Genomic DNA, 17722 nt, shown 5'->3' with positions numbered 1-17722 from the left:
GCAGCTTTAAAACAGCAACATTTTCTCTCAGCCTCATTACAATATGTATAGAATAGTATGAGCTTGGCTATAAAACTGCACATGACAAAATTTATAGAATTGTAGGAAGTTAGCTGTTTCCCCACCAAAAAAGACCTTGCGAAGGACGGGCGTAACTGCGGTACGCCTCTACACTGGGCACCATAACATGCACCGTCCTTAAGAAATAGGAATCCAGTCCGTGTTTTGTATATGTGTGCAGAACTAACTGTGGCGGTGGCTCGCGCCCACGCAAAACAAAAGGAATTCGGCCGTAATATATCAACGAGGCGTAGCTAGTAGCTAACGTCCGTCCTTCTCAAATTTGTGACAAAATCTAGACGTAGGTTGTTTGTTGACATTTATATATGACTTAATTTGGTGTAAATTATTGTTCGATTGCAAATACGTAATGCTATCAATGGAAGTAGCATGAAAAGGTGAGTAGCCGATGCTACTAGCGCGTGCTAGGTTTATGCTACGTTACCATGTTGGCTAGCTAATGTAATGTTCGCCTTGTTAAAATTTGCTACAATAATACACGTTGTAATGCCCTGTATAGTTATCAGTTGTTAGTTACCCCTTCTGTTAGCCATGCTCTAACGTTAGTTTAATGAATATATCGTGTTGTTGCTAACTAGCGTTAGCCGTCTAGCTAAGACATGTAGTTAGCCAACTAGTAACGTCATGTCAACAACGCAGAGCTTGCGTACCGCCGTGTATTTTACTATCAACCTTAGCTTCTTCAGAGACGTTCCCTTATGTACTGTAGCTCGCTAAAAGAATGACGTTACGTGTAACTAGTTAGCGAACTAACGTTAGTCAACGTCACTTGACTAAGCTGACGTTACAAAATGGATAAGAATGGTGCTTGTACTAACCAGCTGTGGGCTAAAGAGGAGGGGTACAAATTACATGTGATGTCACATGATGATGTTTGATGAATATTATAGTGGTATTGATCACAGTTCCTCCTTGCTCAGGCTTGGATTGAAAGCAGAACTCTGTCTCAGAGCTGTAGGGCCCTTGGGGCCCCAGTAGAGGATGCACCGTGGTGTGGACAAGGACTTCCAGACTTCAGCGCGGAGGATGGGTACATCTTTGCTGTTCCAGTTGTCTGTCCATGAGCGTGAACTGGACTTGGTGTTCCTGGACCACAGCTATGCTAAGCCATGGAATGCCCACCCGGACGCCAGCAGTGCCCGGCCCACGCGCATGCTGTTCGTCACACCCCGTCGCCAACCTGATGCTGTTCCGTGAGTTTCAACCCTCATTATCCTCACCGATGACTCATTGCCCAAACAATTTTAACATTGAAAACCTGTGCCTCAGAACAACATTTAATTTTGTAGCAGTAGCTTTATCACAACAATAATAAAGTTGCAGCTTAAACTGGATGACAGCATTTACTGAAGTATGTTTGTGTTCTTTTGCAGGGAATCAGACCTGTCAATAGATGTGGAATCTGTCACGCCTACACCTATTCCACTCTATGACAATCAGAAAGCACGCAGTGTTATGAAGGAGTGTGAGCGACATGTTTTATTTGCTCGCACAATTGCTGAGGGTCCCCCACCCCCTGATGACTGGGAGGAACACATCAACAAGTGAGTGGCCTCCACCCGACCTCCCTTTGAATAACCCTATTGGGGTTTAAAAATATATCTATGTTCCGTAAGGACTTATGTGTTGCAGATGCCTTGTTTGCTCAGCTCTTGTATACACCGTCTTTGTCTCAATCTCCATTTCAAATGGTGATAATCGTCAGACTTCATTACTGACTGCTTGTATTACAGGGCTGGATGGTCGGTCATTCAAAACAAGTTGTTTAATAAGGTGCTGAAGGCTCTGCAAGCTGAAAGACTGGCCCGGCTGGCCAATGAAAACGTGAGTTCATATGCACCAACTAAGTGCTTTTGTATGTGGTACTAATTCAGGTTCAATGACTATCAAAGTTCCTGTCCCTCTAGTCTTACCATCCCTTCCTCTGACTCATAGGCCTCCAATGAGCCAGTATTGCGCAGGATTGCTGTGGACAAGTGTGCCCGAAAGGTGCGCCATGCACTGGCCAGTGTCAACTGGGACACCAAATTGACCCAGTGGCTACACAGCACCCTGATAGAATCCCTCAGTCTGGCCATGCTGGCCGCTTACCTAGACGTACTGCAGACACTCAAGAGCAAGGTACTCCTCTTTCTCTCTCAAAATGTGTGTACACATTATTTGATGTTGTGACATGCATTCTTATATAGAGGGATACGTTCTATGACTGTGACAATCGTCAAATAAATATTTTTTATACCGCACATTTCAGACATGGAATTCAACACAATATGCTTAACAGGAATATACAATGAAAATGAATACAGAAATATTTACAACACAACAAACATAAGAGGATTAAAAACTAAAGAATAACTATCAAAACTGAACGACTTTAAGATCTCTTTTAAAAATGTCCACAGTTTCGGCCCCCCTCAGGTCCACTGGCAGGCTATTCCAGAGGCTGGGGTCATAATAACTAAAGGCTGCCTCTCCGTGCCTCTTGGTCCTAGGCTTTGGGATAGTTAAAAGGCCTGTGCTAGAGGACTTGAGGGACCTACTGGCTAAATGACTTAAAAGCCTGTCTGACATGTATTGGAGTGCACAGTTGTGGATTGATTTTAAAAACTAATAGAAGAAGCTTAATTTATTCTGAAACTCAAAGGCAGCCTGTGCAGAGACCTTAAAACCGGTGTATTTTGTGCTCTCTGTCTGGTCATTACCCGTGCTGCAGCATTCTGCATGTTTTGTAGTTGACCAATGGCTTTCTTGGGTAGACCAGAAAGGAGATGAGTACACTAGTCAAGCCTGCTTGTAATGAAAGCATGGATGAGTTTCTCAGTATCAGCCTGAGTGAGGAATGTTCCTCAGGTGGAAAAAAGCTATTTGTTCACATTCCTGTGATTTGAAATTGAATTCCGAATCTAAAATAACACCTTTTTTACCTGGTGTTTATCTTTATTGCCTGTGAATTAAAATGTGCAGCCAGATTCTCTGTACTTTGGTTCCAACAATAAGTACCTCAGTCTTGTCTTGCTGGAGGAAGTTGTTAGCCATCCAAGTTTTTAAATCATTAATACAGTCTAATTTATCTGTGGAGCTAAAATCCTGTGGTGACACAGATGGAAAGTTGTGTATCGTCTGCGTAGCAGTGAAAATCAATGCTGTGCTTTCTGATAATGCTGCCAACGGGTAACATGTATAAACTGAACAGCACCGAACCCAAAATCTAGCCTTGTGGAACGCCACATGTGATATGTATTTTCTCTGAGTTATGTTTACCAAGGGTGAAAAACTCTCAACCGGTTAAGTAGGTCCTAAACCAATTAGAACTAGACGGTTAGGCAAATCCACTTCTCCAGAAGGACATCATGGTCAACCATGTCGAATGCAACACATAAATCCATGAGTACAAGGACATAGAGCTGTTGGGCATCTGCGCTGGGTCATTTACCACTTAAACTAAGGCTGTCTCTATGCTGTGGTAGGCCTGAAAACCAGATTGGAATTTTGCAAAAATACAGTTTGCACTTGAAAAACTAATTTGGCTGTTTGTAAACCAATTTTTCAAGAATTTTGCTTAAGAATGGAAGGTTGGAGATTGGCTGAAGTTGTGATATCACTTTCCTGAGCATGTCTGTGTCAACCAGGAAAAATAAATCCATAGTGCCTTTGCGTGGTAGGCTAGGGCACATATCATAACTCCCATCAGGTCTTCCTTGATTGATACCCAGCCTAATGTTTATCTTATCTCTGAAATATGTCGCAAACAAAGATCATATAGGTTTGCGGGGTTAGGATTTATCAGGCCATTAATGGTCAAGAAGAGCGAGCACTCTCAAATTATTCTGATTATTAGTGATCAAGTTAGGAAAAATTAGCCCGTCTGGTAAGTTGTTTTCTCAATGTCATAATGGACCTGCAACTTTGATTTAATCCTCTTCTGTTTTGCCTTTCTGTAATTTCTTAAATGTATTAGTTTCCTCACTCATCCAAGGGGTTCTCCATTAGAATGTTGGCTTTTTCAGCTATGGCATCAATGGTTGCCCTTTTATTTGCTATTAAAATGATCAACTAAATCATTACGAGGAAGGCAGAATCGGTGGAGTATTGTTCACACTCAGTTAAAATCTGTAGCAACTTCAGAGGTAAGATGGTGTTTCTTAATAATGCGTTCAGTATTACCCTGTGCTATGGGCAAGAAGGTAGTAAAAAATACATAGTGGTGATCCGATAAAGCAGCAACAACAATAGTGGATATGTCAATAGAAAGCCCCGTGGTAATAATCGGGTTCAGAGTATGGCCAGGATGACTCAACATCTCTGTCTGTGCAGTTGCCCTCGCTGATTGATAGGATGCTGCTGACTTCATCAGTGAAGACTGGAGCGGCCGGTGCAGAGGCCCTCTCTCTGCTACTGAAGAGGCCCTGGGACCCAGCCGTGGGCGTTCTGTCTCACAACAAACCGGTAGGTCTCTAATGCTAATCCCAGTCTGTGGTTCTGGGAGCAATCAGAATTCACTGCAGTCAGAATGAAAAAGACAATGGAAACATGCTCACATTCCAAATGGTAGTAGGGGTGAAATTGATAGTTGTGGCAGGAAGTGCTTCGTAGTTTCATCTTAATTTTTTTAATTTTAATTTTTACCTTTATTTTACTAGGCAAGTCAGTTAAGAACAAATTCTTATTTTCAATGACGGCCTAGGAACAGTGGGTTAACTGCCTGTTCAGGGGCAGAACGACAGATTTTGTACCTTGTCAGCTCGGGGATTTGAACTTACAACCTTTCGGTTACTAGTCCAAAGCTCTAACCACTAGGCTACCCTGCCACCCCTACCGTTTTACAGTGCATTGCAAAATTATTCATTCCCCTTGGCATTTTTCCTATTTTGTTGCATTACAACCTCTAATTTAAATGGATTTTTATTTGGATTTTATGTAATGGACATACAAAAAAGTGAAATGAAAAATAAAAAACCCGGAAAAGTGGTTTTTGTGGTATGACTTAAAGATTGCTGTTCAACAGCGGAACCCATCCAATTCGCTGGAGCACTTTTGCCTTGAAGGATGGGCAGAAATCCCAGTGGCTAGATATGCCAAGCTTATAGAGCCATACCCCAAGAGACTTGCAACTGTAATTGCTGCAAAAGGTGGCTCTACAAAGTATTGACTTTGGGCGGGTGAATAGTTATGCATACTCATGTTCTGTTTTTTTTTTGTGTTATTTCATGTTTGTTTCACATTAATTCCAGGTTGTAAGGCATGTTATGTATATCAAATGACACAAACCTCAAAAAAATCGATTTTAATTCCAGGTTGTAAGGCAACAAAATTGGAAAAATGCCAAGGGGGTGAATACTTCGCAAGCCGCTGTATATGCCTAACTTTGACCATTAAAAAAATGTATGGTCCAGACATTGTTGTGAGTTCACTTGTTTTTCAGAAACTTGCCTCAAACCACAAAAGACGCACACAAAAATACATCCTTTCAGAAACAGCAACTATATCAGTATAGTGATGCAGGTCTTTGTCATTCAGAAACTTATCTGCAACTTTATATTCAATTTTGTTCGACTCAAGCTGTTTCCCCAACGCTGCTGTGCAGGCTGGGTGTGTCCGTATAGTATACAGTACATCTAAAGACCTGCATCACTATAGTGAGAGCGTTTCTAAGATGCGTATTTGGGTGTTTTTGGAGCATTTGTTCGTGGTTTTTTTCAAGTCCCCCATACTACACAACAAGGATAAGGAACTGATTTGCTATTTGGGGTATGTTTCTCAATAACAAGTGAAATCACAAAGGTGTCTATGACCCTTCTTTAACATTCCATTTACTTTTTAAAAAAGAAGAGCGATTTGGTCATTAAAATAAATTCTACTTTAATGTTTCTGGATTGACTTGGGATCCTTTGATTGCATTTGCTATTAATGTGATAATGACTGGATTTCTATTTTGTATTGCAGAGCAAGCTTCCTGGCTCCCCACTCATCTTAATTGCACCATCAGGGCCCACCAATCCTGCTCTTTCTACCTCGCGCCGAATGAGATTTTGGCAGTCACAGCTCTCCTGCTTGGGAAAGGTTTGTATCTATTCATTCTCAAGTGTGATTGTGCATCACTGCGTTTTATACACACCCAATAGGTATAAACCAACATGTTTGTCTCAGGTAATCCCGGTAAATACCCACGTAAACAGTGGAGCCAATGTGGGCATCACTCAGTGTCTGGAGCACATGTTGGGCACCGTCAGGGCCAAAGTCATGGAGGTAAGGCTGTTGTCTGAACCTGAAGTTGTGTAGCCAAATATCTGTTCCTAATGGACTAGGTCTGCAGTATTCAAACTTTTTCAGCAGGATCTCCAACTGTACAATTGGTACATTTCAACAAATACATTTAAATTCATTGCACTTTCATCTCTTATGAAAATGAAAAGAAACCAATACATATATTTACTCAATACAATTATTTCTCAAATCATCTTTCTGGAAAACATTTCTATATTGTCCCATACAATAATCGGCATTCTTATTTTTTATTTAGATTTTTGGCAACCCCAGTGCATCACCCCCATATTTGAATACCACTGGACTAGATTGTTGCTGCAATTTCAGATAGTTCTTTGAAGTTATGTGCTAGACTGTCTATTTGTCTCTTTATCTGCCCTTCAATGTATTTATGAACCAGGTCCACAGTCACTTCCCTCACAAACCCATTATCCTGGTTGGCTGGAATGTGGGAGCGCTCATCGCCTGTCATGTAAGGCTGCTGTGTGACTGCTGTCTCTGTCTACTACATGTCATCAACATTTTCTGAGAGTGTTCTCTGTGATGCTCAGAAAGTTATACAGTACCTTCAGAAACTATTCACACCTCGACATTTGTCATATTTTTGTTACAAAGTGTGTTTTAAGAGGGATTTAATTGTCCTTTTTTTGTAAACTTTTTATGAAAAATTAAACACTAATATACTGTATCTTGATTAGATAAATATTCAACCCCCGGAGTCAATACATGTTAGAATCACCTTTGGCAGTGATTACAGCTGTGTCTTTCTGGGTAAGTCTCTAAGAGCTTTCCACACCTGGATTATGCAAAATGTAACTATGTATTATATTCTAAATTCTTCAGTCTCTGTCAAATTGGTTGTTGATCGTTGCTAGACAACCATTTCCAGGTATTCCCATAGATTTTCAAGTGTTTTAGGTTATTTTCCTGCTGAAAGAAATTAATCTCCCAGTGTCTGGTGGAAAGCAGACTGAACCAGGTTTTCCTCTAGGATTTGACATCTGCTTAGCTCCATTCAGTTTCTTTTTTTTTATGATGAAAAACTCCCAGGTCCTTAATAATGATTACAAGCATACCCATGATGCAGCCACCACTGTGCTTTAAAATATGGAGAGTAGTACTCAAATCAAATGTATTTGTCACATACACATGGTTAGCAGATGTTAATGCGAGTGTAGCGAAATGCTTGTGCTTCTAGTTCCGACAATGCGGTAATAACCAACAAGTAATCTAGCTAACAATTCCAAAACTACTACCTTATAGACACAAGTGTAAGGGGATAAAGAATATGTACATAAAGATATATGAATGAGTGATGGTACAGAGCGGCATAGGCAAGATACAGTAGATGGTATCGAGTACAGTATATACATATGAGATGAGTATGTAAACAAAGTGGCATAGTTAAAGTGGCTAGTGATACATGTATTACATAAAGATGCAGTAGATGATATAGAGTACAGTATATACGTATACATATGAGATGAATGATGTAGGGTATGTAAACATTATATTAGGTAGCATTGTTTAAAGTGGCTAGTGATATATTTTACATAATTTCCCATCAATTCCCAAGTGTGTTCTATTGGATTTACCCCAAACATAACACTTTGTATTCAGAACAAAAAGTGAATAATTTTTTGTTGCAGCAGCATTTTTTGCAGCATTACTTTAGTGTGTTGTTGCAAACTGGATGCATGTTTTGAAATATTTGTTCTGTACAGGCTTCCTTTTCACTCTTGTCAGTTAGGTTAGTGTTGTAGAGTAACTATAATGTTGTTGATCCATCCTCAGTTTTCTCCTTTCACAGCCATTAAACTCTAACTGTTTAAGTCACCAATGGCCTCTTGGTGAAATCCCTGGGGGGTTTCCTTCCTCTCCGGCAACTGAGTTGGGAAGGACGCCTGTATCTTTGTATTGATTCACCATCCAAAGTGTCATTAATAACTTCACCATGCTCAAAGGGATATTCAGTCTGCTTTAAAAAAAAAACGTTTTTATTTTTATTTTACCTATCAGTAGGTGCCCTTCTTTGCAAGTTATTGGAAAAACTCCTTGGTCTTTGTGGTTGAATCCGTGTTTGAAATTCACTGCTCGACATAGGGACCTTACAGATAATTGTATGTGTGGGATACAGAGATGAGGTAGTCATTAAAAAAGCATGTTAAACACTATTATTGCACACAGAATGAGTCCATTCAACGTGTGACTTGTTAAGCAAATGTTTACCCCTGAAATTATTTAGGCTTGCCATAACAGCGGGGTTGAATACTTATTGAGTCAAGTCATTCCAGCTTTTGATTTTTTATTCATTTATAAAATAATTCAAAAAACATAATTCCACTTTGACATTTATTGTGTGTTGACCAGTGACAAAAATCAGGCTATAACACAACAAAATGTGGAAAGTCAAGGTGTGAATACTTTCGGAACATCTGGTGGTTATTGAAAACAATCCTTGTGGAATCGGAGCTCTGATCTGTGTTGTGATTGGTGGATGTGACGTTGGTGCACTGCACATATTGACGTGGTTGTCCTCTCCCAGGTCTCTCTCATGGAATACCTGACTGCTGTGGTGTGTCTTGGCTTTCCACTGCTAACCATCAATGGACCAAGAGGGGTAAGGAAATGTGCTCAAATGTTTCTTGCATTGTGGAGACATTTAGATATGATGCTTCGACTTGTCTTACACAGATCAACATAATTTTGCCACATGTCTCTGGATCTTAGATGTGGATTGACTGTTTTTGTATTGTTGACTGGCAGGATGTGGACGACCCCTTGCTGGACATGAAGACACCAGTGTTGTTTGTGGTTGGTCAGAATGCTCTGCAGTGTGGCACAGAGGCCATGGAGGAGTTCCGAGAGAAACTCCGAGCCGACAACAGCATGGTGGTGGTGGGGGGAGCCGACGACAACCTCAGGTGGGTTTACTCTAGGACTGGGAATTGCCATACGATATTATCACGATACTTAGGTACCCATACGATATGTCATTCAATTGTATATGAATCACGATTCTTTGTTTTGCAATTTCATGTTCCAAACATTTTGCTCACTATATGTATTTTTAAGACGGAAAGGTAACAGCAGTTGAAAGCATTCAGTCACTGAATGTTTTCTTGTGAAGACAAAAGGCCTGAAGTTTTCACTGCTCGCTGTAATTTTCTGCAGGGCTATTAAATTGAAGAATTTGAGTGCATCAGAGTTTGTTTCTCATACCTAATTAAATGTTTTTCTTCCTCAGAATCAACTCCACAAAGATGAAATCAGAGGGACTGACACAGACCATGGTGGATCGCTGCATTCAGGTTGGTCCATGTCGCTCTTGTCCTGTAGAGAAGCCATAGTGTTTTTATTCAAACAAATTTAGGTTAAGATTCTATGAAAACGTCAAAGGATTTAACCCTAGCCATCAAACTCCTCACGTGGAGTTCCATTGAAATGCTTTTCATGCAGATATACGTCTGTCTCTCCTGTGTAGGATGAGATAGCAGACTTCCTGTCGGGGGTGCTGACGCGGGCGGAGAGCCACGGCCATGGCTCAGGAGAGCTGAGGGACCTTGACACGGAGAAGAAGAAGAAGCCTAGACGCGAGCTACCCTTTGACCTGGAAAGGGGCCGCCCCTCCTCCCCTGCCCTCAGAGTACCAATATCCCCCTCAGGCTCCGAGGTATGTCCTGCATCAGCTCAGGCACGCTCCGGGAGAATAATATATACATTGCTGATCATTTGACTGGCTTTGTTTTTATGGTTGTGTTCTCAGGACCTGTCCAGTGTGTGCAGTAGTCCCACCTCCAGCCCCAAGCCAAAGACGTCGGGACTGTCCCCAGCACAGAAGTCCAGTCTGATCACTGCCACACAACTCCTCAAGACCCATATGCAGCGGTCTGGGACTGTGCTCACACACAAGCAGGCACAAGGTTTGTGTGCCAACTAGCATGTACGAAAACAGACGCAGACACACACACCACAGTTCTCACATTTGACACATTTGTTTGTGTGCGCTTGTTTTAATGAGTCATTTAACTCTCTTGCCAATGGGTTTTTCAATAGCTCTATGGGCTTGGGAAGATGTGAATGCGATATTGAATGGTGAAAATGGTTTACTTGGACACATCTTGCTAGGGCAGTAACGACATCAGAAGGGCACAATGGAACGTGACTATCTTTTCATCCCTTCTCTACTCTCTTTCGACTATCCTTCCACCTTTCTTTTCAATTAATTTCAGCCCAGTTTGCTGCTTTTATGAAACAAAACATGCTTGTGAGGAAAAATCTTCCTCCTGGCACTCCCTCCTGTGTCTTTGGTAAGTATGTCTTTCTCCTTTCTTTTCTCTTCCTTTCTGTCTGCCATCTCCCTCTTGCTGCCAGATCATTGATGTACATGGTTAACAGGGTCATATAACAATTTTAAGTGAGCATTATACATACACTGAACAAAATATAAACGCAACAATTTCAAAGATTTTACTGAGTTACAGTCCATATAAGGAAATTGGTCAATTGAAATAAATTAATTCCCTAATCTATGGATTTCACATGACTGGGAATACAGATATGCTTTTGGTCACAGATTCCTTAAATAAAAAAGTGTAAACCTAATGCAGCGTGACACATCTCTTTCGCATAGAGTTGATCAGGCTTTTGATTGTGGAATGTTGTCCCACTCCTCTTTAATGCCTGTGCGAAGTTCAACGTGTGACTTGTTAAGCAAATGAAGTTGCTGGATATTGGCGGGAACCGGAATACGCTGTCATACACATCGATACAGAGCATCCCAAACATGCTCAATGGGTGACATGTCTGGTGAGTATGCAGGCCATGGAAGAACTTCGACATTATCAGCTTCCAGGAATTTTGTACAGGTCTTTGTGACATGAGGCAGTGCATTATGCTGAAACATGATGTGATGGCAGTGGGTGAATGGCACGACAATGGACCTCAGGGTCTCATCACGGTATCTCTGCATTCAAATTGCCATCGTTAAAATGCAATTGTGTTTATCTGTAGCTTATGCTTGCCCATACCATCACCCCACCGCCACTATGGGGCATTCTGTTCAACTTTCACATCAGCAAACCGCTCGCCCACTGCCTGGTACAGTTAACCAGGATTCATCTGTGAAGAGAACGCTTTTCCAGCGTGCCAGTGGCCATCGAGGGTGAGCGTTTGCCCACTGAAGTCGGTTAAGAAGCCAAACTGCGGACGATAAGCACACAGATTAATTTCCCAGAGACAGTTTCTGACAGTTTGTGCAGAAATTCTTTGGTTGTGCAAATCCAGTTTCATCAGCTGTCCAGGTGGCTGGTCTCAGACAAAAGCTGCATGTGGAGGTCCTGGGCTGACGTGGTTACACATGGTCTGTGGTTGTGAGGCCAATTGGACATACTACCAAATTACCTAAAATGATGGAGGTGGCTTATTACATTCTCTGGCGACAGTTCTGGTGTACATTCCTGCAGTCAGCATTCCAATCGCGCTCAAAACACTCAAAACATCTGTGGCATTGTGTGGTGTGACGACTGCCCATTTTAGAGTGGCCTTTTGTCTCCAGCACAAAGTGTCTCTGTGTAACGGTCATGCTGTTTAATCAGCTTCTTGATATGCCACATCTGTCAGATGGATGGGTTATCTCGGGAAAGGGGAAATGCTAACCGGGATGTAAAATTTCAGCTCATGAAACACTTTACATGTTGTGTTTATATTTTTGTTCAGTATATTCCATTATACTTTGAGAAGTGAATTTGTGATCAGGGTTGGAATGGTCTGGTCTGTTTATCCCAGTCAGTGATGTGCTGTGTCTGTGTTTCAGTTCCTGTATCCAGTGAGCAGACCGAGGAACTGGAGAGAGACGAGCTGCGGGCCCATCTGAAGAGGAGGCAGACTCCCAGCCCCACTCCCACCAAAGCCTCCAAGAGAGCCAAGATTAAGGTGACCATTCTGCATGGAGAGACAGCAGGGGGCGCTGTCAGTTCTACAGCACAGGAAGGTAACTCGCTCAGATTTAAATATGAGCAGTTTTCTGAACCTCGAAGTGAATGATCCAGTAAAGAGATTGGAAGTTGTTGCCAAATGAATTGTAATATGTGTGGGGCTTTCATCTGAATGTTTATCAAATATTTTCTTATTTCCACTATTTCTAAAGTCTTTAGAAACCATTTTCAATGTTATAGTGTGGTGTTGTCTGATCAGATTTGGCTTATTTTCTTAATTGTCTGTTCTAATGCAGGGGGTCCTTCTGGGATGCCCCTAGCTGTGACTTTGGGACAGACGGTGTCTGGAGCCAAGGAACTCTCTGGACTCCTCACATCCCAGCGGTAGGCCTGACACACACACGGACACACAATGATCTCCAACTCCTCAGACAATCTCCTGTTGGGCAGCTCTGTGTGCAGCAAACGGATTGAGTTTTGGACTCTGGTTGGAAGTTGTTGAATAGGAAAAAAACTATGGGGTGGGTAGCTACCACAGCTCTGGTTATGTGTGTTACTGCAGGTCTGGTAGTCTGACAGAGGTGTCTAGTGCCCTGAGCTCGGGGTCCAGCTCTTTCCACAACCTGCAGAGTTGCATGGTGTCAGGGTCCTCCTCACCAGTCCAGGCGCAAGCTCCTGCTACTGCCCAAGGTATCTCCTACCTGCCTGCATGACTGTCCTAACTCGGCACAGCAGCGGATCTCAAAGATGACAGTCTAGACTCTAGACACTGAACTACAACCAAAAATGTTGTACGGTATATTTTCACTGATTTGTTAGTTGTGCAGAGGAACAGCAAATCCATCACACATTTAAAAGGGGGAGAGTTCTGTTTTATGTCCTGATTTTGAGCACTTCATGAGAACAACCGATCTGAGCAAACAATGTTATTGATTACTTAGTGTTACTTCTGCATTATCTATGGAAGCTTAACCGTTGGCCTTTTCTACCAGAGGTTGTTTTGTCGATTGGATGTATAGGGGTGGATCTCAACTGTTGTCAGTAGTTGTGTTGTTGAGCCTTCGGTATTGACTGTGTATAAATGTGAGCAGTGCTGATTCATTCTCGCTGTGTTTGTGTGCAGCACCTTCCGCCAGCAGCCTCCTCCAAGGCCTAAGTTTCAGTCTTCAGGAGATCGTGACCAAATCCCCTAGCCTGCCCACCACCACAGCTAGCATGGGCAGCATTCAGGTACACCCTGGACTTTCCTCATGAACCTGCAAAAAGTATACTCAGTAATGTGAGTTTGTCTGTGTGCTAACTCATTGTCTGACTGACTCCACCTCTCCTATCCCCCTCAGGCCTCTGGTGGGAAGCCCCAGGGTCAGGTCCTTAGCTCCATAGGTACTGGCAGCAGCACTCTGCTCCGGGCAGTGCCTGTGGTCTCCACTGGAGGGCTGTCCAAGACCACTGCCATCCACCAGCTTCTCACCAATGGCGGGCTGGCCAAGCTGGCGAGCAGCCTCCCTAGCCTGGCACACATCTCCACCCAGAGTGCCGGTACGTCCCGAACTGCCAAACCACGGCGGCCACGCTGAATGCCCAGGGTTCTCCTTAACCCCCTGATTTTCGGAAAAGCTAGAATAGCAGGACGGGCCCTATCGCCAGGTCACCTTGGCCACACCACAGATAGCTGACTGAGATAGTGGACAGCATGATCAATAATGTGTATGCAGATAGTCATCCATGAGGATCCTAGGTGTGGTCAGTATCAGGAAAACCAGACTTGCAGCCATGTAACATCAAAGTGTACAGATTTGTATCGTAAGGGATGATGTGTTTTTGTACTAATGTTCATGTTTGGAAGAGCCATAAGGAAAACATCAATGAATACATGATCCAGGTGTATGTGACATTGGAATTAGCAGTTTGATGAAGTCATGTTTAATACATATTGTTTATGTATTCGTCTACACATTTCAAATGTAAATGCTTACATGAGAATCTTTGAATATGTTCATGTTTGCCCGTAGTTTCCTTGATACGTGGAACTCATTGATACAAAATTGTTGTCACGATAATTGTGAATCAAGAGGGCCAAAAACAAATGGACATTCATGCATTTTGGCGTTTTGAATAGCGCCTAAATGTCACGTGACAACTGACGATGTCAATGGCCCTGTTCAGACTGCATTTGTTCACCAGATCTGTCCACTCGGTAGATGCCTCTTTATGTTTGTTTCATTTTGATTGCTTGGTCTTAATGTTACATTTTGTAAATCCATTAATTAAATCACCTGCAACAAGCAAGCAGCAGCCATGATTCCAGATGCACCCAAGGACCCACGGACTCACTGGACTTTGTAGAGAGGAAAGAGTATGAGGAGAAGTAGCAATAATATTCACATCCGGCATACCACCTGTTTCTATCATTGCAATAAAGATTGGAAAATAACCCATGTTTTCATTCCTCTTTTTTTGATCGAGAAATGGGTGTTGCTGTTGCGATATCCAAGTTGTCCACTCCTTTCCCAGGATTGCTGTTGTCTTTGATAGCTTCTTTTTTTGTAATTCTGTACAAAATTCAAACCTGGATTAATAATTATTTAAGCTAAGAGTAAAACGGCACTCATCTCTCTCTAGTCTACATCTCCTGACATGGACTATTCTTAGCATTGAGAAAAGCAAGCCAGACATGACAATACAGGCAAAATGCAAAATAAGCCCTTGGGCACTGAGTTGTATTTTAAGAACTATTTAATTTGAAAAATTCCCTCATTGGATTAGCACACACTGCTGGATTTGCTATTCAGGAATTTCAGTTGGAATGTTGTCCGCTTTGCTGTGTCTGAGGGAAAATGCTGTCTGAACTAGGCTTGACACCCAGTTCTAGTATACATATCTGAGTAGATGTGTAACCCATACCATCACTTTGTTGGCAGCAGGGCTCAGAGCCCCCACCATTATAACTGTGATGCTGCGAGGACAGCCCAGCAGAATGACTACGCTGGGCCAGGCTGAGAGGCCACTGATGCTGTCCAAACCACCTGATATGAAGGTGGGTCTCCTCACAAGCAGCTTAACGTCTCTATCACATGTTCTAAAATGAAGATTTGTTTTCAAATCAAAATACTCTATTGCAGTGATGAACCCAAAGATCGCACGCATCATGCCAGATGTGATACTCATCCTGGAGGAGTGACTGGACTGGCTATGATCCGACTCCATAGAAAAGGAGTGTAGCCATGTACCCCCTGCCCTTATGTCTATTCTCTCCCCAATGCAACAGATGAACACTTGGCGAATGGTTCCTTCCCCATGGTGTGAATTGACTTGTGTAGTGGACCAGTCTCCACGCTGCAGGAAACGTCATCAGCCCAACATATATGTATGGTCACACTCATTTCAGTTAAGAGTTGAAGATGGTATAAAATATTGAAGGTATTTTATTTTTGTCACAAGCTCTCAGTTGACACTTTTTTTGTAAGGCAATGGATAATGTAACAGCCATATGATAGTTGTATATGTGTAGAGGGGGAAATATTGTAATTGTTACCTGTTATTTTCTTGACCATTGGATCTTTAAATTAAGCCTGTCTTTTGAGATCATTACAACAGTTTTTTTTCTATATGCTTTGTTCTGTAACTTTGAATTATGCTAGGTGGAATTTTACAGCTAATATTGTTTCATGTTTAATTAAAGCCTTTTGGCCTGGCAAGATGTTTCAAAAGCCGAACCATGGAATTGATTTCTCAGTTCATGTTCAGAAAAAATATTTTCTATGTAGCGTGACAATGATCATGTTTAAGTAGGTGGACTACTCTTGGGTTGAAAATGTGAATTTACAGATCTACATTTGTAAACCATTTTACTTTTAAATGGAACAAAAGTGCGGTTCTCTCTGGGAGTCCTTACCTTTCAGTAATATAATCAAGAGAAAGAAATCCAGTCTTCACTGAACTTTAATTGTCAAAATGTGTTGGTCTAAATTATATTTATAATGTTATATCCAAAGTTCTGCGGCTGGCGGATTGTAATGGTAATGCTTGGCACCATCGTTTGGGGATTTTCATGTAAATTTGAATAGATATTAGTGAAGAATTGAACAAGCATATAATCTCCAAACCGTATTCCAATTCAGAATACAATGATTGAACCGTGTCCTGCGCACTGAATGAATTTAATTTGCATGAAATGATGTGAGTGCATAATCATTCTCACAGGCAGCTGCATTAATATAGACCTACTCATTTAGCAGACATCCTCTGTTTCTGCATTACACACATGGGTAACGGTCCGACAAGATAGAGGACAGTGTGTTTTAGGTTTTAGCTCTTATATAAGCCAGGCTTTGTCTATTATAAGCAGACGATACATATACCCGTCAGGAAGATAGTGAGAGACCTCTGTCAACTAACTTCCCCACAGTTCATGTCCATTCCTTCAGCGATCCATGATGAGAAATATCATATTCACACTCTAGTATGGGACTTCTACTGTAACATAACATGAGTGATTCCCCCCCCCCCCCCCATCAATCTGCACACAATACCCCATAATGATAAAGCAAAAACAGGTTTTAAGAAATTTCTGCAAATCTATCCAAAAAAGCAACAAAAAAACTGAAATAACACATTTACATCATTTCCCATCAATTCCCATTATTAAAGTCGCTGGAGTTGAGTCAGTGTGTTGGCAGCAGCTACTCAATGTTAGTGGTGGCTGTTTAACAGTCTGATGGCCTTGAGATAGAAGCTGTTTTTCAGTCTCTCGGTCCCAGCTTTGATGCACCTGTACTGACCTCGCCTTCTGGATGATAGCAGGGTGAACAGGCAGTGGCTCGGGTGGTTGTTGTCCTTGATGATCTTTATGGCCTTCCTGTGACATCGGGTGGTGTAGGTGTCCTGGAGGGCAGGTAGTTTGCCCCCGGTGATGCGTTGTGCAGACCTCACTACCCTCTGGAGAGCCTTACGGTTGTGGGCGGAGCAGTTGCCGTACCAGGCGGTGATACAGCCCGACAGGATGCTCTCGATTGTGCATCTGTAGAAGTTTGTGAGTGCTTTTGGTGACAAGCCGAATTTCTTCAGCCTCCTGAGGTTGAAGAGGCGCTGCTGCGCCTTCTTCACGATGCTGTCTGTGTGGGTGGACCAATTCAGTTTTCAGGTCTCTCCAGAGCTGTTCGATCGGGTTCAAGTCCGGGCTCTGAATGGGCCACTCAAGAACATACAGAGAATTTTTCCGAAGCCACTCCTGTGTTGTCTTGGCTGTTTGCTTCGGGTCGTTATCCTGTTGGAAGGTGAACTTTCATCCCAATCAGAGGTCCTGAGCGTTCAGGAGTAGGTTTTCATCAAGGATCTCTCTGTATTTTGTTCCATTCATCTTGCCCTCGATTCTGAATAGTCTCCCAGTCCCTGCCGCTGAAAAACATCCCCACAGCATTATGCTGCCACCACCATGCTTC

At 42.3% G+C, this 17722-nt stretch overlaps 1 protein-coding gene across 6 annotated transcripts; it reads left to right on the top strand.

Moving 5' to 3' along the window:
- Window positions 1–220: 220 nt before the first annotated feature.
- Window positions 221–16005, top strand: kansl3 (KAT8 regulatory NSL complex subunit 3). 6 transcript variants are annotated; one of them, XM_029678032.2, is made up of 22 exons: window positions 222–458; window positions 1002–1274; window positions 1455–1625; window positions 1815–1905; window positions 2017–2202; window positions 4396–4527; window positions 6025–6141; window positions 6229–6327; window positions 6746–6817; window positions 8891–8965; window positions 9112–9269; window positions 9593–9656; window positions 9830–10018; window positions 10112–10268; window positions 10578–10655; window positions 12161–12337; window positions 12578–12665; window positions 12844–12971; window positions 13405–13511; window positions 13622–13820; window positions 15206–15318; window positions 15404–16005. In XM_029678032.2, exons 2-22 carry the CDS (start codon window positions 1063–1065, stop codon window positions 15404–15406), a joined length of 2616 nt encoding a protein of 871 aa, XP_029533892.2. In that variant the 5' UTR covers window positions 222–458; window positions 1002–1062; the 3' UTR covers window positions 15407–16005. The 6 variants fall into 6 exon arrangements, with proteins under 6 accessions (XP_029533894.2, XP_029533892.2, XP_029533891.2 ...); XM_029678031.2 differs by having other exon boundaries at window positions 15203–15318; XM_029678034.2 differs by lacking the exon at window positions 12844–12971 and having other exon boundaries at window positions 221–458; window positions 13421–13511; window positions 15203–15318.
- Window positions 16006–17722: the final 1717 nt, after the last annotated feature.

The sequence above is a fragment of the Oncorhynchus nerka genome, linkage group LG13 (genome assembly GCF_034236695.1).
Source record: "Oncorhynchus nerka isolate Pitt River linkage group LG13, Oner_Uvic_2.0, whole genome shotgun sequence".
Classification (NCBI taxonomy): domain Eukaryota; kingdom Metazoa; phylum Chordata; class Actinopteri; order Salmoniformes; family Salmonidae; genus Oncorhynchus; species Oncorhynchus nerka.
Note: the sequence above shows the minus strand (reverse complement) of the source record. Positions and strands in the feature narration are given on the sequence as shown.

Excerpts from the sequence above, each read along its gene's own strand:
- kansl3 (XM_029678031.2), top strand. The coding sequence starts at position 1,063 with ATGCACCGTGGTGTGGACAAGGACTTCCAGACTTCAGCGCGGAGGATG. Across the intron at positions 6,142-6,228 it reads AGCTCTCCTGCTTGGGAAAG|GTAATCCCGGTAAATACCCA; the intron begins GTTTGTATCTAT and ends TGTTTGTCTCAG. Across the intron at positions 13,821-15,202 it reads CATCTCCACCCAGAGTGCCG|CAGGGCTCAGAGCCCCCACC; the intron begins GTACGTCCCGAA and ends CTTTGTTGGCAG.